The sequence below is a fragment of the Hylobates moloch genome, unplaced genomic scaffold, assembly GCF_009828535.3.
Source record: "Hylobates moloch isolate HMO894 unplaced genomic scaffold, HMol_V3 SCAFFOLD_24, whole genome shotgun sequence".
NCBI classification, from domain to species: Eukaryota; Metazoa; Chordata; class Mammalia; order Primates; family Hylobatidae; genus Hylobates; species Hylobates moloch.
Genome location: NW_026652299.1, coordinates 32,940,835 through 32,963,840, shown reverse-complemented (window position 1 = coordinate 32,963,840; position 23,006 = coordinate 32,940,835). Strand labels below are relative to the sequence as shown.

The 23,006-nt window shown below is 38.6% G+C and overlaps 1 protein-coding gene across 14 annotated transcripts in view; it reads left to right on the top strand.

Moving 5' to 3' along the window:
* Positions 1–23,006, top strand: part of IWS1 (interacts with SUPT6H, CTD assembly factor 1) — a 58,784-nt gene that overhangs the window by 23,941 nt on the left and 11,837 nt on the right. For 9 of the 14 annotated variants that reach the window (XR_009211903.1, XR_009211907.1, XR_009211906.1 and 6 more), the window contains exons 5-13: positions 62–119; positions 4,735–4,832; positions 6,822–6,972; positions 8,019–8,101; positions 9,560–9,689; positions 10,871–10,988; positions 13,000–13,111; positions 13,710–13,766; positions 16,259–16,370. Coding sequence is in view for 5 of the 14 variants with exons in the window: in XM_058434324.1 (XP_058290307.1) it covers positions 62–119; positions 4,735–4,832; positions 6,822–6,972; positions 8,019–8,101; positions 9,560–9,689; positions 10,871–10,988; positions 13,000–13,111; positions 13,710–13,766; positions 16,259–16,370; positions 21,751–21,882 (1,051 nt within the window). In the remaining 9 variants the exon portion in view is untranslated. Of the gene's footprint in view, positions 1–61; positions 120–4,734; positions 4,833–6,821; positions 6,973–8,018; positions 8,102–9,559; positions 9,690–10,870; positions 10,989–12,999; positions 13,126–13,709; positions 13,767–16,258; positions 16,371–16,877; positions 17,224–21,750; positions 22,102–23,006 lie in introns of those variants that run through there. The other 5 variants (XM_058434324.1, XM_032145589.2, XM_058434326.1 and 2 more) reach the window with 3 other exon arrangements.

Below are 23,006 nucleotides of genomic sequence, written 5' to 3'. Positions count from 1 at the left end.
AAGGTTCCTATGCAAATGAGGATAAAGCAAATGAATGTTTTTATATTTGTCTACTTTCTAGAAATCTTATTGCAGACATATTTGGAGAATCTGGTGATGAAGAGGAAGAAGAATTTACAGTAAGTATAGGATGGAAATATTTCCTCCTTGACTGTGCTTTTTTTTGTTGTTTTTATGGCAGTGATGCCATTATAGATGATTCTAATAAGTAGGAATAAACAATTAAGATGTATTCAAGATAAAAATCTAGAAGAGAGATTCAGGAAGTAAAATGAAAGGATATATACAAAGACATAAAGGGAAACTGATGGGCAAAATTGAATTAAGGGGGAAGGGACACTTTGAGACAAAGAAAGTCACTTTATAATGCTAAAGGGCAAGATTCACAATAATTAGGGAACTTCGATTTTCAGTGGCATTCTGGGTGATTTGGACTAACCTCTCTGCCAAGCACAACTAGAAAAGCTAGACAAAATATATAGAAATCTGCTCATTATCTAGGAACAAAGTAGCAAAGAATTACTAAGCCAAGAGAAACCTAAAGTGGTCACTCAGTGTTTAGAAGTGCTTTTTCTGTGGGGGTGTTTGCCTGTCAGGCTGAGAGGCTACTCATATTTTTGACAGCCTCAAGGCTTGGGGACAAAATTTAGAGTTTGGGGCCTATTGAGGTTAGGGGGCTTTGTAAACCCCATACCCTGGATTGAGACTTCAGAGAGCAGCACCATAGGATTCAGGGGGAAGTAAAATAGCCTTTGCTCAGATTTTAGGCCATCTTTGAATATTCTGGCAGGCTAGAGAACCTCAATCTCAGAAATAAGATTACAGTGGTTTAAGTTTTTCATATATACAGTATGATACACAAAAATAACATTAAAAGGAAACAGTAATGATAATAGTAATAGACTTAGGGCTCTAGATGTAGGAATTTTAGATACCACCTTAAATATGTTCAGGGAGATAAGAAACAAGATTAAAAATGTCAGAGCAAACAAAAAGGAGAAGGCAAATTTGGAAAAGACCGAGTAGAAATAGTAGAAATTTTAGAACTATAAAAATACAGTAACTGAAATTAAAAACTGAGTGTACAGGTAGGTAGGTGCAAGTAGCTGGTAGTCCCAGTTACTCGAGGGGCTGAGGCTTGGGGGTAGCTGGAGCCCAGAAGTTCGAAACCAGCCAGGGTAAAATAGTGAGGCCCTGTTTGAAAAGAAAAATGGGGCGGGAGGGAGTGGGGAAAACAGAAAACTTAGTGGATGAGTTTAGCATCAGATTAGACATACTTGAAAATAAGTGAACTGGAAGATAGGTTAAAAGGAGAGATCTAGAATGAAGCTTTGAGATACAGTATTATAGAAGAAAGTGAAAGACATAGACTATACGTGGAAAAGTTTTCACAAAAATTGGAACAATGAAAGGAGAGGGAAAATTACATGTATAGCAGAAGCAGTATTTTAAAAGGAAATGATACCTAAACCATAGATTCTCAAAGTTCTACACATTGCAAGGAAGATAAACAAAAAGAAATCACCTAACTACATCATAATAAAACTGCAAGAAACCAACGAAAATAGGAAAGTCTAAAAGCAGCCACAAGGGAAAAAAAATACGTTCAGAAAAGTAATGATTAGACTAACAGCTGACTTCACAACAAACAATGGAATCTACTAACTGCAAACCTAGAATTTTGTTAAATTTAGCAAAAATACTTTCCAGGAATGAAGATGAAATAAGGAGGGAATTAATTAACAGTGTACCAGCTGAAGGAAATACAGAAGGAAAGAAATGCAAGAAAGAATGATCTCAGATGGAAGGTTAGAGATGCAGGAGGGAGAAAAGAGCAACAAAAGTATGTGTCTAAGTCTAAATGAGTATTGACTATACAAAATGAAATGTATTTAATGTGGAATATATATAAAATTAAAACATGACAGCAGTAAATTGGGAGCATACATGGAATTGAATTGCTCACAGGCCTTTGCAAATGTATATGAATGTACATTAGTAAACTGATAAGTTAGGGTGCATGTTGTAGTCTCTAAAGTGACCACTAACAAGACTAAAATGGAATGTGTAATTTTTAAACTAATGGCGGGGGGAATGGAATAACTAGAGCTGATCAGTTGAAAATGAGCAGGAAAAGAGAAAGAACTATAGGACAAGGGACAATTAGAAAGTATTACATGGTAAAATAGTATATTTAAATTTTGATAATATCAGAAATTAAATTAAATGTAAATACTAAATGTTCCAGTTAAAGGACAACAATTGCCAGACAGGATCTTAAAAACCAGCCATATACTGATTTCAAGAGATTTTGTGTGAAACAGAAGGTAAAGCTAAAAATAAAGGTGTATGAAAAGGGACTTCATGTAAACATGGACCAAAAGAAATTTGTTGTGGTATCTATTATATTATAAAAGAGGGAGGTAGACATTAAGGCAAAAAAAAGTACTGGAGATAAAGAGGCCACTTTATATCGATAAAAAGATTTTAAAATTGTTTGCGCCTAATAACATGGCTTTATATATATATGCACACATAAAAATCAAAAATTGATAGAACTGAAAAGAGAAATGGACAAATCCATAATCTAAGAGAAACGTAACTGACAGAAGAAGCAGACCGAAAAAACTAGGGAACAGTCTCTATATAATCCACATGTAATCCGCTTTGGCAATTACGAATGTTAAAAAAACCTTTCATTTTGTTACTTCTTTTTCACTTTCTTAATGGAGTCTTTTTTTTTAATTTTTTTAATTTTTAAATTTTTTTAGAATATCTTAAATTCATTCCGTTAACATAGAGTCTTCTGATGAACAAAAGTGCTTAATTTTAACATAGGATCAAATTTACCAATCTTTTTCTTTATGGTGAAAACTGAATTCTGCCTAAGAATTTTTGCCTGTCCCCAAGATCATGAAGATACAAGTTATCTTCTAGAAGCTTGATTATTCAGTCTTTCACATTTAATTGTATAATTCACCTAGAATTGGTTTTGTATGTGGTATGAGGTAAAAGTCAAGATTTTTTCCTTATTTGAAGTATCCAGTTGACCCAGCACCATTTATTGAAAAGATCATCCTTTCCTACTATTCTGTAGTGCATTCTTTGTCATATATTAAGTGTCTGTATATATTTTCCAATCTGTTTGCCACTCAGAAACTTCAACCCTGCTTAAATAGTTCTTGGGTCAAAAAAAAAAAATCAATACTTATTTTTAACCAATGCAATAGAGAGTGAAGGTAGATGAATTTAGAATCTAATTCAGGACAATAGTGAAATAAGAACGTAAACCTAAGGAAAATATAAAGGAAGAATTCATTCAACAAATGTTTCCGAGACTGTTTGGACACTGCCTTCAGGAGCTCATACTTAGTTAGGCACCATATTGTAAGAATAAGGCATACTTACCTGTTTCGGAGACTTAACATCAACTTGGTTACAGTTTCAGTTCAGTTAGAAAAACAATGTACTAGGTGAACCATTGAGAAAGCCTCTAAGTATAACACAAAAGGTAGACACTATAAAGAAAAGATAGGCCATCTCATTTACATAAAAATGAAAAATTGGCCGGGCGTGGTGGCTCATGCCTGTAATCCCAGCACTTTGGGAGGCCGAGGCGGGTGGCTCACGAGGTCAGGAGATCGAGACCATCCTGGCTGTTACGGTGAAACCCCGTCTCTACCAAAAATACAAAAAATTAGCCGGGCACGGTGGCAGGCGCCTGTAGTCCCAGCTACTCGGGAGGCTGAGGCAGGAGAATGATGTGAACCCAGGAGGTGGAGCTTGCAGTGAGCCGAGATCACACCGCTGCACTCCGGCCTGGGCGACAGAGTGAGACTCCGTCTCAAAAAAAAAAAAAAAAAAAAAAAAAAAAAAAAGAAAAGAAAAATTATGCCTGGCAAATATTAGCATAAATAAAATCAAACTGTACAAATGTGGGGATTGTACAGTTCTTGTCACTTGTAGAGGGCTGTATCTAATTTTCAAAGAGATTTTACGTACTGATAAGAAAAAGATGAACAGTCCAGCAAAAAATGGGCATAGAATATTCAGAGTTCACAGAGAAAGAATGACACATGGCTTTGTAAACGGAAAAAATGCCCAACGTTACCCCCATAGTAAGAAAATGCAAATAAAGCTACCCTGAGATTTGTTTTTCCATCCAGAGATTGGTGGATATCAATGTTTGATATCCTGCTATAGTAGTGAGAACGTAGGGAAACAGGAGTCCTCATACTTGCTGGAGAGATAATTGGTATAACCTCTATGGAATACAGTTTGGCAAGTATTTCGCAATTTCAAATACAAAACTAAATGTGACTAGGCAAATAAGTAAACAAATTATGGTTACAGCCATATTGTGAAATAGTCTAAAGCCTTGAAAAAAATGACAAGACTTAATGCTAACATGGATTGGCCTCTAGATTCTTTTCTTAAATTTGGAAGATGCAGAGCATTATCCTGTACCCACTCTGAATAGTATGCTTCCGTTTATGTAATAAGAGAGGATACGAAGTATGTGTAGAAGTGCTTATATAAACATAGACTATTTCTGGAAGGAAACACAAGAAACCTAGTAACACCTAGTGGCTGGAGAGGGACCTTTTGTTATGTATCTTTTGATATCTATTGAATTTTTGTTCTTTGTGAATGAATTACTTTAACAATGCAAAAATTAAGAACACTTAATACAGAAGAAAATCTGTAAGGAGGTTGTGATAATTTTGCATTTAGGGTTTTAACCAAGAAGATCTGGAAGAAGAAAAAGGTGAAACACAGGTAAAAGAAGCAGAAGATTCAGATTCTGATGATAACATAAAGAGAGGAAAACAGTAAGTTTGTTTTTAAGGAATTTGTTAAAGAGAAGTTTAAAAATCAAGGTAGAGACTGTTAAACTTTCTTTTGTTTTTCATTTTGGTTCCTGATTTAAGTTTAGGAGTGGATCTATTCCTGTTTTTCTCCATTTACGGTGTTGTCAGTGAATTACCTGCTGTTGTTACTTGTCTTTCATTTACCCTGTGCTCAGATGTCTTACTTTGTGGAGTTGTATTTATATGGCACCAGACTTAATTTATGGCTCACCAAGTAAACGCCTATGAAAAATAACCTAATTTTAAAAATACCTTTTTGAGAGAAAAGCTGATTTTATGGGGCAGGGGAAATAAGTCTAACATCTTAACTACAAAGTATTACTTGACCATATTTCACTTACTTTTGTTGAGCTAGTTGGAATCTATGTTCAGAAAAATCTGATATCTTAAAAGATGTCATACAGTAATAGAAGGATTAGTTACTGTTTTCAGTTGTAAAGATGCTTTTAAAAAATAGTTTCATTTTTAATTCCTAGTGGCATGCAGTAATTAAAATGAATGAGTTTGGCAGTACTTTTGGAAATTCAATTGATATGATAGTGGCAGACAATAACTTAACTCCCTCTTTTTTAAGTGTAATGATTCTGATGAAAGCCATAAAGGTTTGAGGCGCTTAGCAAGCCTATAGATTTCCATGTGTATCTCTCATTATGTTTTGAGAGTTATACTTCTTATCACTGAAAAGCAGCAGCTTATTTTTCATTTTTTCTACTCATGCTATATAAGACAACAACATTCAAGTAACTGAACACCTTCCTAGTCCAAGAAAGGGCAGTGCCACTAAAGCTGAATGAGTCCCCTGAATTGGAACTTAAAATGTACTTTCTCAAACTGATAGATGCAAGTGTGAATATAGTGCATGAAAAGTTCCAGGCTATTAGTGATTTATATGTGTATATATAACAGGGTGGTATAGGAATTGAACATAAAGTCTAGGATCAACTGTTCTTTTAATAGCGAGTTCTAAGTACAGTCATGCATCGCTTAACAACAGGGATATATTCTGAAAAATGTGTCATTAGGTGATTTTGTTGTTGTGTCAACATCATAGTATTATACAGACCTACATGGTATTGCCTACTACCCACCTAGGCTGTATGGTAAAGCCTATTGCTCCTAGGGTACAAACCTGTGCAGCATGTTATTGTACTGAATGCTCTAGGCAGTGGTAACACAATGGTATTTGTGTATCTAAACATAGAAAAGTTATAGTTAAAATACAGTATAGTTGGATGTGGTGGCTTATGCCTGTAATCTCAACAATTTGGGAGGCTGAGGCAGGAGGATCACTTTGAGGCCAGGAGTTCAAGACAAGCCTGGGTGACATATAGTGAGGTCCTGTCTCTGCAAAACATTTAAAAAATTAGCCAGGCATGTGGTATGGGCCTGTAGTCTCAACTATTCAGGAGGCTAAGGTAGAAGGATGAGCCCAGGAGTTTGAGGCTACAGTGAACTGTGATTGTGCCACTGCACTCCAGCCTGGGTGACAGAGCAACACCCCAACTCTTTAAAAAGTGTGTGTGCGTGTGTGTGTGTGTGTGTGTGTGAGAGATAAAATATGGTACACCTGTTTAGAGTACTTGCCATGAATGAAAGCAAGACTGGAATTTGGTCTGGGTGGGTGATGAGTGAATGTGAAGGCCTGGGACATTACTGTACACTACTATAGGCTTTATAAACACCGTACGCTTTGGCTACACTAAATTTATAAAAAATATTTTTTTCTTCAATAAAAAGTTAACCTTAGCTTACTGGTTGGCCACCGTCATATTTGCAGTTCGTCACTGACCGCAACATCGTTATGCGGCACATGACTGTATTTGCACTTTCAAAAGAAGGTAGCACTTCTTTGAGTTAGAATTAAGAAATTTGGTGTTCTTAATTGTGGTGAAAGTAAATGTGTATTTAAAAGACAACTTGTATTTCACTTGCTTTTGTTTACTGCTTTAGTATGGACTTTCTGTCGGATTTTGAGATGATGTTGCAGCGAAAAAAGAGCATGAGTGGCAAGCGCAGACGGAACCGCGATGGTGGCACCTTTATTAGTGACGCAGACGATGTCGTGAGTGCCATGATTGTCAAGATGAATGAAGCTGCTGAGGTGAGCTGGGTCGCTTCTAGGTTCACCTTTTTTTCCTCCCACTGAGTTTATTGGATGCCCTTTTTTAGATTCTTAACCCTTAAACTACAGTTAAGATGCTTCGCTTTTTGTAATAAAGCCTTTACTGTTCTAAATTTTAATCATGGAAATATTTTAATTTTTTAGTCACATGTTTAGTAAAAGTGAAAAGATGAAGTATTCAGTAAAATGAAATGTTTTAAGTGAATGGCTTTGCTAGTTTCATGGGAAATGGTTTTGTTCTCAGATTTAGCTAGTTCACCACAAAGTTTAGTTTCTTCATGTATAAAAGGTGTTACAAATTCATGTGTCGTTCTCTTGCTCCTGATCAAGACACAGCTTCTTTCATTGCATTTTCAAAATCTGCTTAACTTACAAAAATTGGCCCAGTAGTATGTTTAAAAAACAAATTCAGATCTTTTGGAGACACTTGTTGAGAGTTCAGCATGGATTCAATGATCTGTGTCTAGGATTTCTTTCAAAACAATTCAAGAATGGAGGGAAAGTAGCTAAAAGAAGACTAGCTATGTGTATTTAGTTGTTGAAATATATGCAACAGGTATATTATTCTATATTTGTAGAATTTGAAATTTTTCATAATTTAAAAAAATAGAAAAAACTGCCCAAGTAAATACTGAAACTCTTCTTTGATATAGTATATTCCAATATCATATAACCTCATACCTGGAAAATTGTTCCTAATATAATAAACCAAAATTTCCCAGTTTTAATTTGTACCTTTAATGAACTCTGAAAATTTGACAGTTATGCTAATGTTCTACATTAAAATTGTTTCTCTCAATTTGTAGTTCTTAAAGGCAATTATTCTAATAGTTTTGTGGGTTTGACTGACATAGACAGATACAGAGCTTGGTGCTCTGCAAAAGATCCATTCTTAAGTTGTTCTTTCTTGTAGGAAAAATTGTTTCTTTGAAAAACTGTTATTTTAAGGTTCAGAATTACAGTGAATTCAATATTAATAATAAGTGCTGTTTTAAAAAAAAAATCTTTATTTTTTTTCTGAATAGGAAGACAGACAGTTGAACAATCAAAAAAAGCCAGCACTGAAAAAATTAACTTTACTGCCTACTGTAGTTATGCACCTTAAGAAGTAAGTATTTTGTTTTCTTTAAAATGTCTTTTTCCTTTTCATGGAATGATAATTCAAATGATGTACTGATGTTCTAGGAATATTAAATAATGATAGACTTCTATCAGTTCACAGAAAGATAATGAATAAAATTTCCTAAATTATATTTCTTCATAAACTTTTATTAAACCTTGATGCCTGGTGCAAACAGAACAAATAAAAAATTGATACTAATGAAAGAAAAACTTGGAAACTACTAATTTTGTGTTTTTTTGGTTTTGTTTTTGTTTTTTGGTAAAGACAGGATCTCCATATGTTACCCAGGCTTGTCTTGAACTCCTGGGCTTGAGTAATCCTCCCACCTCATCCTCTCAAAGTGCTGGAATTACAGACATGAGCCACTGCACCTGGCCACTAATTTTGTTCTTTATAGACAGTTTTTGGTCTGGTAAAATTGCATCTGTTTTCTCCCTGTGATGGAAAATAGTAAATCTTGGAAGACCCTACCTGAAGGCTGCATTGTACAAGGCTTATATGACTCTAATGTGTCACACTTATTGATCCTTCTGAAGTAATGATGCCCTTTTTGAGTAGATCCTTGTTTCTAACTTTTTTCATTGATTTACTTTTTTGTTGTTTTTTAATTAGAGACGGGATCTCGCTGTGTTGCTCAGGCTGGTCTCAGACTCCTGGGCTCAGCCGATCTTCCCATCTCAACACCCCAAAGTCAAAGTACTGGAATGGGATTACAGGTGTGAGCCACCACACCGGGCCCTGATTTGCTCATATTTCTGAGCAACCTTGCTTTCCCTTTGAACTAAGCCACAGCCTACTTTTGATGACTGAGGAAATGCATTGTTGCATCAGTGAGCTGCCACCAGCATGGCCTAGAACATCTGTAACTAGAAAATTTCTCCCTCTGTTCTAACAGGGACAACTATCTGTGGCAGGTTTTATGTATATAATGTTATGTTTTCTATTAACATAACTGATTCCGGTACATAAAATGGAATTTAAGTATTATTTTATTGAGTTTTGTTTTTTTTTGTCCTGCCAGTGGAGTGCTAGTCTCATTGGTGTCCTGCAGAGAATAGCAAATCTGGGTTCACCACCATATAAAACTGTTCAAGAATCACTATTTTGATAGATTGAACGTTGTTTTTTTTTTTTAGTTGAAATAATTGGAGTTAATTGTTCTTACTGTCTGTACCATTCATATCAGCATTAATTTATCTTGTGTAACTTGAGTTTGTTTTGTTTTCAGCAAATCATCTTTGTCAAGTATATGCATTTCTTGAAAATAAGAACTAAATGTCATACTGCTTTCGAAACCAGAATAGTGTTCAGTAAATATCAAATTTATATGAGTAACTTTTTAAAAGCAGTTTTTAGAAACATCACTAAATATGTAAGAAAAGTCAGAAAATACAGTAGAACCAAGATTCACAGAGTTTTTAAAAATTGTTGTTATTACTGCAGGCAGGACCTTAAAGAAACATTCATTGACAGCGGTGTGATGTCTGCCATCAAAGAATGGCTCTCACCTCTACCAGATAGGAGTTTGCCTGCACTCAAGATCCGGGAGGAGCTGCTGAAGATCCTGCAAGAGGTTAGAGGCAGATAATCTGACTGTTCTTTATTAATTATCTAATGTGGTCTGTATGGTCATAACCTGTGTAGTTTACAGTATTTTTATGTTATCTCTGCTACAGCCTGCCAGAAGAGGGGTTGGAAAAAAGGAACATATCTAATAAAATGAGCGTGAAAGGGAAGACCTTATAAAACTTTATGTAACTATCGCATTGAAGGGAAAAGATCTTAGAGTAGCTGTGATGTGTCTGAGAAGAGTAGTACAGTAGTGGGCAAGTTCCGGGGAGACGTGACGCAGAATGAACACCAAATTCAGAGTCATATGAACTTGCATTTGAATCTTGAGCTGGGCCACCTTACATAGTTGTGACACATTGGGTAAGCTATTTAACTTCTGGAGGAATTCCCAAGGAACCTCCCATGCCACGCACTGTGCCAGGTGCTTTATATATGTATTGATTCATTTTTTTCCTCACAGTAAACTGAGAAGATAGGTGTATTATTTCCATTTTACAGATGAGGGAATTAAGATGCAGAGAAGTAAATGACTCATCAAGGTCACATAGCTAGAAGGTGGCTGTGCTTGGGTTCAGTCTTAGGTCTATTGGATTCTGAGGCCTATGCTGGCTCGTGTATTAAACTGCTAACCTCTGAGTGTGCTTGGTTCATGCTTTCTCACATTGTTAGATTTTACTTCAACTCAGCTGTAATACTGAGCTCTCAACCTCTTTTTTTTTTTTTGAGACGGAGTTTTGCTTCTGGTGCCCAGGCTGGAGTGCAGTGGCACCACCTCGGCTCACTTCAACCTCTGCTTCCTAGGTTCAGGCTATTCTCCTGCCTTAGCCTCCCAAGTAGCTGGGATTACAGGCGCCCACCACCACACCTGGCTAATTTTTGTATTTTTAGTAGAGATGGGGTTTCACCACATGTTGGCCAGGCTGGTCTTGAACTCTTGACCTCAGGTGATCCACCCGCCTCAGCCTCCCAAAGTGCTGGGATTACAGGCGTGAGCCACCATGCCTGGCCTGAACTCCGAACTTTTGATGTGGACACAAGGTATCTTTGTGTTCTATGTCTGTAGATTCTGAAAATGGAATTTTTTATTTGTTCTGTTGTGAATGCGCCAGGTCTCTAGAATAGATTAGCAAGACCCCCAGCTTCTGAGTGATTAATATGTGTGTATGTGTTTATGTTCCCCAGCTGCCTAGTGTGAGCCAGGAGACCCTGAAGCATAGTGGGATTGGACGAGCAGTGATGTATCTCTATAAACACCCCAAGGAATCAAGGTCCAACAAGGACATGGCAGGGAAATTAATCAGTATGTAAATTTTCCTTTTTGTTTGTTGTGTTTATGTCTATAGATAAGAGAGAGATGCGCATATATAAAAGCTGTATTTTTATCAGTATTTGTTTTAAATGAGTCAGTAAAGTGGAATAGAAATTTTTGAATAACTTCTTACAGGTACCAGCATTTTCTCTTAGACTTTAAAAAAAAAAACTCAATATTATATTAAGTATGCTATTCAGTATTAAAAATAGCAAGTAAGAGGCTGGGTGCGGCGGCTTAACGCCTGTAATCCCAGCACTTTGGGAGGCTTAGGTGGGCGGATCACAAGGTCAGGAGATCAAGACCATCCTGGCTAACACAGTGAAACCCCGTCTCTACTAAAAATACAAAAAATTAGCCGGGTGTGGTGGCATGCACCAGTAGTCCCAGCTACTCGGGAGGCCGAGGCAGGAGAATCACTTGAACCCGGGAGGCAGAGGTTGCAGTGAGCCGAGATTGCGCCACTGCACTCCAGCCTGGGCAACAAGAGCGAGACTCCGTCTCAAAAAAAAAAAAATTGCAAGTAAAAAGTATGCATTTTCTAGTCATGGGTCGAGAGCATGGAGAGAGAGAGGGGTTAGATTGCAGGCCATGGAGTTGATATTACCTGGGTTCAGATCATGAATCCACCACCTACCTTACTGCATTTCCTTAGCTAGTGATTTGTGCTCTGTAAAATTGAGATAATTATGTGTTTTCTTTTGGGTGACTTTAAAGATTAAATGAGAGGTTCAGTCTAAAGCACGGTGCCTAGCACATAGTAAGTACTCAAGAAACAGCCACTGTTGTTACTTGCACAATGGTCTCCAGAACCTTTTTACATGTTCTTATTTAATGATGCCAGAGAAGTCTAAACCAAAATTTATGTAATCAAGCACCATGTTTGTGAAATTCTTCAGTTTTAAGAATGAAACTCATGTTTGTTTTTGTTCTCCTCCTTAACTCTTCCTGTCCTCCATGTTGAAAAGGAATTTTTAGAACTTCAAGGCTAGATTGAAAAAGTAACTACTACGTTCGAATACAATAATTATTTTTCTTTTGAATTGTTAAGTTTATCAAAAGCTTTTAGAGAAATGTAAATTTCTTCTGTAAACCAGAGATATGCTACCGTCTTTGATCTTGTTAGTAATCTGCAGCTTACTGCCTATTAAGTTATAAACTTTTGGTGCTTTTATGCAGTGGTTTACAACTTTTTTTTTTTTTGCCCTAGACTGAGAAAAGCAGAATATCCCCACTGGTATCCATGACTTACTACAGCAGTGATTCTGAATCCAGAAGTGGAGTCAGTGGGGTGGTTTTAAAAGATATGTGGACCCCCTGAGAATCCCTGCTTCCTTCTTTGTGTGACAGCACCCATGTTCGGTCTATAAAGGTCCTTTCTTTTTTTTATAGTGTATTAAATGTAGCAGTAAGCTACATTATGTCTTAGAACAAAGACATCAGTTGGCTCCTGGACTTTGACTGAACAGTGGCATGTACTTTCTTTCATGGTCATTGTAGCAGCTATGTTAGACTTAATGAAGTACAAAATCTCCACCCGCACTATTAAACTGTAATTTTTAAAGGTACAGACCGTTTTGTAAGGTAGTCGTAAGGGAGCTTGTTCTGGGTTAGGATAAGAAAGCAGAATTTCAAGACTTTATTTCCAGTAGAGTAAACTTAGAAATTAGTCTGCCTTTTAAAATAAATAAATAAAAATTTTAAATAAATGTCTTTTATGAAATGTCAATCCAGCTAATTGTTGACTATTAAAATGTATCACGTTACTTTCTTTAAATCTCTGTGGTGATCTTTTACATTAAATTTTCTGAATCAGCCAGAGTTAGTCAGTATACTGGCATTATGCTTTGTTTATCCTGTAAATTATTCTGAAATAATGGGCTCTTCAAGGAAAGAATATTCTAAATGTCTAGAATATCCCCTCACACTGGGGTGCAATTATTTGGAAAAAAATGGAAGTGCAATTTTATGGACAAAATAATGGATTTTTTTCTTACTACAGATGAGTGGTCTAGGCCTATATTTGGTCTTACCTCAAACTACAAAGGAATGACAAGAGAAGAAAGGGAGCAGAGAGATCTAGAACAGATGCCTCAACGACGAAGAATGAACAGGTATGAGGGAACAGGTATGAGTAAGTGGAATACATGTAATTGTTGCAGTAACTCAGTTTTAAGTAAGATCATTAGGAAGCCTGCAAGATGATAGGATTTCCTTTCCTCTCAGCTTGATATGTCTACATAATTCATAATATCCTTTTAGTTTAAATGTGATAGTGTATAGTGAGGGTCCTGTCCTCCTAACCAGACCTTTCTGGGTCAGTTTGTTGGAACAGGGCCTGTTTCAGGATACTGATTGCTTGTGTTGTTCCGCCACTTGCAGAAAACAACTTTCTGGATCCCGTTTCCGAGTTCCTAGAAGAAAAAATGTTATAGTTTTAGTTTGTATCGATAATAGTGGATGTACAGTTGCATCCAGGAGGACAGGGTCATTAGTTACAAATGTGGCAATTACGGCTCACCCACAAGGAAACCTGTCATGCAAATGAACACTAAAATGAGTAGTACTTTTTAAAGATTAGGAATTATTTTCCCTGATCCATCGTAAAAGAGCTATTAATAGTTATGGTCTAAGTTTGATTTTTAGTTTGCTCTTTTTCTGTGTTAGTAGGTTCTAATATTCCTGGTATCTCCTTGTTTACTTTTTTTTCAGCACTGGTGGTCAGACACCCAGAAGAGACCTGGAAAAGGTGCTGACAGGAGAGGAGAAGTAAGGTTTTAATGTTAATTTTTCTTCCTAGACTATATAGAGAATTTCCGTTTGCTGCTTTAAGAAAAGTAGTAAATGAAATGATGTTATGCTCTCATTTGCGGGAGGTGACTTTCATTTTAACGTTTAGTATCTATAAAGCATTGTATTAGGTACTCTGGGGATGTAAGGAAAATTGAGAAAATAATTCATTCAATAAAGATTTTGTTGCTGTTTGCTAAGTGCTAGACTCCTTGTTGTGCTCTGAGAATATAAAAACAAATTAAAAATAGTCTGTGCTCTCAAAAGTATAAGTCTTTACAAGGATGATAGGCAAAGGGAGGTCTTTGGTAAAGCCATGGGGTAAGCGTGCCAGGTCTGTGTTTGGAATGGCAAGTAGATTGAAGGGGTTGGACAGTAGTATGGGGCCTGAGGTGGTAGAAGATAAGGTTGGAAATAATAGGCCAGTGAAGGGCTTTGAATCAAGACGAGGTATTTTCACATGCCTTGTGATTCCACAGGAAGTTTTTGAGGCTGGATGTGAAGCCATCTGGTTTGATTTGATTTAGGATGCTGATGCCAATGGCATCATGTAGGATGGATTGGAGGGCAGTGGGACTGAGTCAGTGATACAGCTAAACAGAGGTGGTAGTGGGGGAACAGAGGGGCGAGAAGACATTGCAGAGGCAAAGCTGTCATATGTTGGTGACTTAGTGGGAGAGAAGATGGCTAGAGTTAAAGACCTCAGCCAAAATTTTAACGTAAGTGCTGAGACAGTGTTTATTACCTTTCACCAAAATGGAGGGAGAAGTAGATTTGAGGGATCAGGCAAGTTCTCTTTTGAGCATATTAAATGTGAGATACCTAATGAGATAGCCCTATAAATATTATGGGTCTAGAACTTGTAAAGAGATGTTTGGGCTAGAGACCTAGATTTGATGGTTCTCTCCATAGAAAAGATTGTTCAGTCAAGAGAGTATAGAGTAAGAAATGAACTAAACAATTTTGGAAGGGGGCAGAGCAGCCAGTGAAGGTGAATGAGCAGCTGTGGTCCTATGTATTGGAGCAGAGCCTGGAGGGGAATGAGGCTGAGCTGGAGGTGGCAATGACAAAAGCATGGGCCAGTGGCAGGTGCTGCAGAGGGCTTTGTGCAGGTGTGTTGGTAGTCAGGCAGCATCCGGATTGCAAGAGGAGAATAGGGGATGAGCCAGAGGAAGCAAGTTTGTTGAGGAAGGAAGTTGATGAGACCATGGCTTCAGAAGGAAAGTAAGAGTTACAGGGAATTTTCTTGGTAAGCCAATTAATCTGTTCATATATATATGAAGGTTATAAAAGTTTAAGGTTGGCCAGGCGCGGTGGCTCACGCCTGTAATCCCAGCACTTTGGGAGGCTGAGACGGGCAGATCACTAGGTCAGGAGATCGAGACCATCCTGGCTAACATGGAGAAACCCCATCTCTACTAAAAATACAAAAAATTAGCTGGACGTGGTGGCGGGCGCCTGTAGTCCCAGCTACTTGGTAGGCTGAGGCAGGAGAATGGCACAAACCGGGGAGGCGGAGCTCGCAGTGAGCTGAGATTGAGCCACTGCACTCTAGCCTGGGCGACAGAGCGAGACTCAAGTTTAAGGTTAAAAACGGGATAAACTATACAAGAGAATAGAAACGGTTGAGAATTTTTTACCCTTTTCTCCCCATCCCCAACAGACACACATAGATCCACTCTTTACTAGTTACCTAAAGGCTGAATGGTTTGAATGCCCAGGCATCCATAGATAGGCTTTACTTTGGAAGGTTAGTAATCTTATTTTAGTCTAGCATGGTTGCCCACGGATTTGCATAGAACTAAATAGATACACATAAATGAGTGCAAATAAAACTGGGGAAGTGTAAATAAGATTAGTGTACTGTATCAACATCAGTATCCTGGTCGTGATACTGTACTGTAGATTCGCAAGTTGTTGCTTTTGGGAGAGACATCGGATCTCTATCATTTTTACAACTTCATTTGAATCTGTAATTACTTTCAAAAGATTTTTACAAAAATAAACATTAAAAATTGCTGTATGAGTTGTATATTGCAAAACTACTTTATAGGCATACTGAGAGTTTTGGGGGGTCATTTGACCACTCAATTCTTCACAATTCCTCATCTCACAAGTGAACTCATAAGTGACTCCACTAGACAAGAGAAAAGGGGATTCCAAGTCATGCTGGCGAGACTAGCCTTGGAAGGCAGAGGGGCATGAGTATATCTGAAGCTGAGAAAAGGATTCATGCAAATGCAGAGCAAGATGGCTTTGGAAGAGAAGCGAGGAATGCATACTGGAGTGTGTGTGATGACAGGCGAGCCGAGAGGCGGCAGGAGGGTGTATTGGGTGACCTTTGGTGGGGAGCAGAGGAGTTTCAAACATTGCAGCTCAATGGGTGGATGTAGGAACAGGAGTGTGAAATGGCCTGTGTGCCCCACTGGCTGGCCACATAAGAAGCATGCTCTTCCTCTTCCCTTTTTCAGGGCTCTTAGACCTGGAGATCCTGGATTCTGTGCCCGTGCAAGGGTCCCAATGCCCTCAAACAAGGACTATGTTGTCAGGCCCAAATGGAATGTGGAAATGGAGTCATCCAGGGTAAGCAAGTGGAGGATCGGCAAGGTGGATCTCACCTGCAGATTACTATTTGACTCTTTACTTCATGTGTTAATAAACATTGTAGCTCTTGAGGTTTGTCTGATTCAGAGAGGACTGTTTTCTGGTCACTTATCTAGCCAAACCACAAATTGAGCAATAGAGAAAGGGAAAGTATTACCCAGGATTAAAGTTTATTACTGATGAACTTTTCTTTAGACATAATTCAACATTATCAGGTAGGGAAGTTTCTTCTTCTTAATCCCTTTACTTCAAGCGAGGCTTGAAATTGAACCCTGGAGTATTCTGATACAGTGAATTTTTTTTTTAATAACCATGAGAAACAGAGCTTACATGCTTCAGCAGACCTACCTCTCCCTTTCTCTTCAACAGTTTAAGCAATTCCATTGCAAATGATTAGGGTAGACACTTACTCTGTTATCATTGTAAATACTGCTCGGTGTTTCTCAGTAATCTCTTTTTATTCTCCAATCAAACTACTACTTCTAGCCTGGTATTCTTAAAAAGGGCCTAAGCCGATTGGAAAAGCATAAGAGGCGATTTGCAGAACAGAAACGACTCAGCAAAGTGCATCGTGCTGTCAAGTTCAGCATTGAAGGCAACAGGATGCCCCTATAGGCCTGGCCCCACCAGAATGTATACACGAGAGGTATTCCCAAGGAAGCATGTACTGTGCATGGGCTTGAATTGTCAACAGTCAGAGTGAAAAGTGTGTGTGTGTGTGTGCTTTCTTAATCAGAAGAGGCCAGGTCTGCTTTTAGTTTCGAAATAATGACCCTAACAGGCACCTTGGGATATTCAAGGCCTCTTGAATATTTAGAAATTGACATGGAAGTCCCTTCCTTTATCAGTATCCTAGAGAGTAATAGATAATTACTTCCCTAATATGCATTTGGGTCTTCCTGACTGGTACCCGTTTTTATGAAAAAGGTTTTTGTTAGGACCCAGAATTATAGTGATATGTGTTACAGGCATATAAACTAGTTAGTGGTTTCTTGGTGGGAGGTAGCTTGTTTTCCTGCTGTCAGTGGCTCAGCAACATGCATTTGAGGACTCATTGCATAAAGCCTTATACTAAATATTTAGGAGATGAATTTGATTAACACATACTCAAAATGTGGTCAGAAGTGAAAAAGACTTTGGAACATTCATAAGCCCAACTCACTGATCCGCTGTGCTTTGAGACTAATGGCACCTTTATTGTGGAGCACACACACTGTGTGTGTGTTGCCTGCCTTTGTTCTTCTCCACGAACCCTGCTTTGGCAGCTGTTTCCACTGACTCCACTCTCCTACCTGTCAGTTCATGTTGCTATTAAGTGACTATCAAAACAAAACGTACTTTCTTATTTCTTGAGAATAAATCGAGGGTAGAGAAGTACTAGTTCTGTGCCAAGAACTTCCTCCTCTCTCTCTCCCTCCTCTTTCTTGTGCCCATATCTGTGTCCCTGACCATCTCTCCATGTCCCCTGCACCCGTTTCTTTTTTGCCCTTCTGTCCTTTTTCTTTTTTTGAGATGGAGTCTTTCTCTGTCGCCCAGGCTGGAGTGCAGTGGCACGATCTCTGCTCACTGCAAGCTCCGCCTCCTGGGTTCACACCATTCTCCTGCCTCAGCCTCCCAATCAGCTGGGACTACAGGCTTCTGCCACCATGCTCAGCTAATTTTTTGTATTTTTAGTAGAGACGGGGTTTCATCCTGTTAGCCAGGATAGTCTTGATCTCCTGACCTTGTGATCCACCCGCCTCGGCCTCCCAAAGGGATTACAGGCATGAGCCATCTCCTTTTTCATTGTTTCTTCTCTCCTTTTAGCCCTCTTTCATATTTTTCTTAACATTTTTATTTTTGAGAATTGGGAACTACAATATGGCAAAGAAAATGTAATAAAAACTCTTAGTGGCCAGTCTGCTTTGAAAGCAGAGGTTGTGTTTCCAGGGCTGTGTCTCTGTGCGCTGGTGTTTCTGGTTCTGGTCCCACCTCCCTGTAGGTGGAGCAGGGTTGCATATTCACTCGGGACTTGCTTCCACATTGTAAACGCTATGAGCAGTATTAGAAAAGACATGTCCAGGAAGAAAAATGGAAATGGCTTTCCAATGAAACACTTTTTGTCTTAAGTATCATTTTTGTTTTCAAAGTTATGTAAATAAATTTAAAAATAATAGGGTGTTTTGTGTTTTTTTGTTTTTGTTTTTGAGACGGTGTCTCACTCTGTCACCCAGGCTGGAGCACAGCGGTGCAATCTCTGCTCACTGCAAGCTCCGCCTCCCAGGTTCACACCATTCTCCCGCCTCAGCCTCCCAAGTAGCTGGGACTAGGGCAGGCACCCGCCACCGCAGCTGGCTGACTTTGTTTTTGTATTTTTAGTAGAGATGGGGTTTCACTGTGTTAGCCAGGATGGTCTCAATCTCCTGACCTAGTGATCTGCCTGCCTCGGCCTCCCAAAGTGCTGGGATTACAGGTGTGAGCCACTGTGCCCAGCCAACAATTTGAGTTTTTAAATGTATTTCCAGATATACCTTGAACTTAGTTTTTATAATTATAGAAAATGTTTAGGTACAAAGAGAAAAATTATTCATGGTCCTAGCATTCAAAAGCAGTTTGATATATTTGTTGTCTTTTTTCCTACTGATAATGTTAATTAAAATTATACTAAATATCAGCCTGGACAACATAGCAAGACTCCATCTCTACCCAAAAATTAAAAAACTAGCCAGGCATGATGGCATATATCTGTAGTCCTAGCTACTTGAGAGGGTGAGGTGGGAGGATCACTTGAGCCCAGGAGTTTGAGGCTGCAGTGAGCTAGAATCATGCCATTGCACTGCAGCCTAGGCAACAGAGTGAGACCCTCTCTTTAGGGAAAAAAAAAAAAAAAAATATATATATATATATATACACACACACACACACACACACACACACACACACACATATACACAGACACACACACACACACACACAGCGAGAGAGAAAACGACCAAATTATAATTTTGGTTATTTTCCTTCATTAAACCACCTAGTCGATTTATCATTTTTAATGGCTGCATAATGGTCTATCCTGAATATAATTTGCTTTTTATTATGTATTTTCTTTCTTTGTAAAGATGGTTTCACCATCTTGCTCAGGCTGGTCTCAAGCGATCCTCTGGCCTTGACCTCCCAGTGTGCTGGGATTACGGGCGGGAGCCACCACACCCGGCCATGAATATAATGTGTTTATTCATTCCTTTATGATTTCTGATTTTTTACTCCTAAATAATGTAGTAACCTGTGCTACATTGTATTTTTTATATGTTCATTTACTCCATGGAATACTTTTAAAATAACAGTAAAATGACAAAAGCAATGCCTATTTTTTCATGAACTTTTAAAAATACAGAAAGCATAAATAAAATTAATGCCATCTGTAATCCCACCACAACTTAATGTTAACATTTTAGATTATTTCTTTTTTTTTTCCATACGTATGCATAGACAATTACTGGGTTTTTGTGGGTTTTTTTTTTGTTTTTTCTCAAGTGGCATTGTGATCGTATTCTTTTATACCTTGTTGGGTTTGTTTTTTACTTACCATGGTAAAAATCCATTTGAGTGAGCATTCTTGAGTGGTTTCGCATTGTGTCTTCACACAGTTGTACCATAATTGAAGCTGCTTTTGGTCTGGCTCTGGTAAAGCAGTGTAGCACACACTCTTAATTTCTAAGGAAGTGTAGTGTTCCCTTGATGAATCAGGAGAAAGATCATTGAACTCGGTGTATGAGGTACTATGGTGTGTCTTTTCAAGCTTGGGGTAACTAGGCATCTGCAACTACCAGTCATATATTTTGTAACCCACTGGCCCGTGTGTGCCCTGATTGCTGAGGCTAGACAGATCCATCAGGGCTTAGATAGTTAGTGAGGGTCCTGGGAGTAGGCGAAGGGAAGTCCAGTTAATGTGTGAAGCTGCTGGGAATTGTGTAGTTGGCAGAGATTTGAGCAGGTAAAGCTTCCGATGTGGACCGAGTACAAGTACCAAGATCACGGCACATCCTCTAAAAGGAAGTCAGATATTTGGGACTGTCCAGGAAATCTGGGTGATAGTGTGATGGTGGCATAGCTCTTTCTCATCTGACACTTTTTATGCTTACTCAGAGTACTCATGCCAAGTATTGAGACGATACAGAATAATGTTTGAATTGAGATATTCCTAGAAAGATAGGTCAACATGGCTCTTGGTCAAGAATGACTTAGAGTTCCTTGCCTAGTGCTCAGCTGGCTTCATGTCATGGTTGAGGCTGGGTCCAGAGGTGGGATAAGATTCCACCAAAGAAGCTCACCAGGCTGGTACTGACCCCAGTGTCTCCGAGGCCCTCCTTATTTTAGCATTCTTTTGAATTGAGTTTCAGAGGTGATTCAGTAGTAAATGTATGGGGAGAAGAATTAGAAAAACTCATCTCTTTTTAAGCACTCATCATTCTTAAACATCTAAATTGTTTTACAACAGAGTCAGCAAACCTTTCTAGCATTTCTAAAAGATGGCAGTTTCTTGGAGACCACATCTTTGCAAGACAGTATTTTCAAAATATAAAATAGCCCCTAAACCAAACCTTTAAACATAAAGGGCAAGTGGGTAAAGACTTAATATTCTTTTTATGTCAAGTATACTTAATGTAAGTCTAGTTGCTCGTGAAGTAGTAAAATAGTAATAGCTCCTATTATTTTGAGCACTGACTATATGTGCTCAGCCTCTGTGCTTGGATCTGACGTCACTATCTCATTTCCTTCTCTCAGCAGTTCTGGAAGGAGTACCTACCCTGGGTATGCTTTGCCCAGGGTCACAGAAGTTACTGAATCAGAGCAGGGATTCACCCCAAGTCTAAAAACTCAAGAGCTCTTGCACTTAGGGGTTCACTTCACTAATCATCTAACCTCATTTATTATGCTTAAGGCTTTTTCTCAGCTGACCTGACTTTGCTTTAGGTCATTCTTTTTTATGCCAGCGTTGTTTGAAAGTGTATGTCAAGCGGCTAGCTCCATGTTTGGTCTTCGAAAGGGAAAAGCATTCAGTTAAAATGTAATGTACATGATGGAATTGGGAGGATCATAGTCTCAGTTTCCCCCCCTTTCTCCCATCTAGGAGACCTCCATGGACTGCAGCAAAATTAAAAATAAAGCACAGACAACAGAATTATTCTTCACTGAGAGAGTTTAATATGCGTTTCTAACACCATCTGTACTTTGTTGTTCTTGAGGTCATCAACACACATTCTGGTTATTCTAGAGCTAGGAGCTCTTCTGCTTGCTAACTCAGTTATAAGAAGATGAAAGACATAACTAGACTTCTGTATTTCAGTAGTTTGCTCTTTAATTTTTCCCTTACTCTTAGTTTCAGGCGACCTCCAAGAAGGGTATCAGTCGACTGGATAAACAGATGAGAAAGTTCACAGATATAAGGAAAAAAAGCAGATCTGCACATGCAGTGAAAATCAGCATTGAGGGCAACAAAATGCCATTGTGACCTTGCCTGGAATGTGTCCCCATCTCTAAGAAATGCGCAATGGACTCTTTGGAGAAAGAAGATATTTTAAAACATTTTTAGTGTGTCTATAAATGGTTCAGCGTGTATCAGATGTTGTCATAGGACTCACTTTCTCTCAGTTATATTTAAAAACCGTTGTGTACTTTGTACAAAGGAATACTAGTCATACTTCTATAAACTTTACACAATAAAATTTCATTCTGGTTTTGGGGGGCTGTCTCTTCATTTCTTAGAGGATGCATTCTTAATAGGGGCAAAGATTGTTTCTCGTTGTGTGGGAAAAAATCTTATGATATTACAGGGGTTTGTGACCCTTAGAGGTTCAGTCCTCCCTAATTGTGGTATAATGAGGAATTTGTGTGGCCTTTGCCCCTGGTTGCTGACAAGGAATGTCTAAAACCCTTGTGGTTTCCTGAGTGATAGAGTGTCTCTGTTATGCTAACGAGGTGACTGTGTGGTGGGCTTTAGGATAGAGGCTGGTAACCAGAAACAGCTACTACAGAGGATTGGGCCAGCAGGACCCAGGAGATTGAGACACAGTCAGTGACCTGTTTGATTTAATCAACCATGCCTGCAAAATGGGACCTGATGAAGAGCTCTGGACCCCACAGCTCAATGACGCTTCTTGGTTGGTGAAGGCATTGGTATGCTGGGAGGGAGAGGATTCCCCTCCATGAGGACAGGGGCACAGAAGCTCTGCCTTCCCTCCGAGACCTTCCCCTATGTATCCCTTCATTTGACTGGCCCTCCTAATTTGTATCTTCTATAGTAAAACTAATCATAGTGTTTTCTAGGGAAGCATAGTGCTTTCCTGAGTTCTGTGAGTCATTTCAGCAAGTTCTTAAACCTGAGAGGTTTATGCGAACCCCAGATTTGTAGCTGGTCAGAAGTGACAGTAGCCTGGGTACCTCACTTGTGGCTTGCATCTGAAGTGGGGGCAGTATTGTGGAGGACTGACCCCTTAAACCTGTGGAGTCTGATGCCAGCTCTAGGTGTGTCGTATCAGAATTGAATTGCAGTACCTTGGGGTGGAAATGGAATATCAACAAAACCTTGATTAATGTGTTTCTCTTATTTGGGATAATTGTTTTGATTTTCATTTT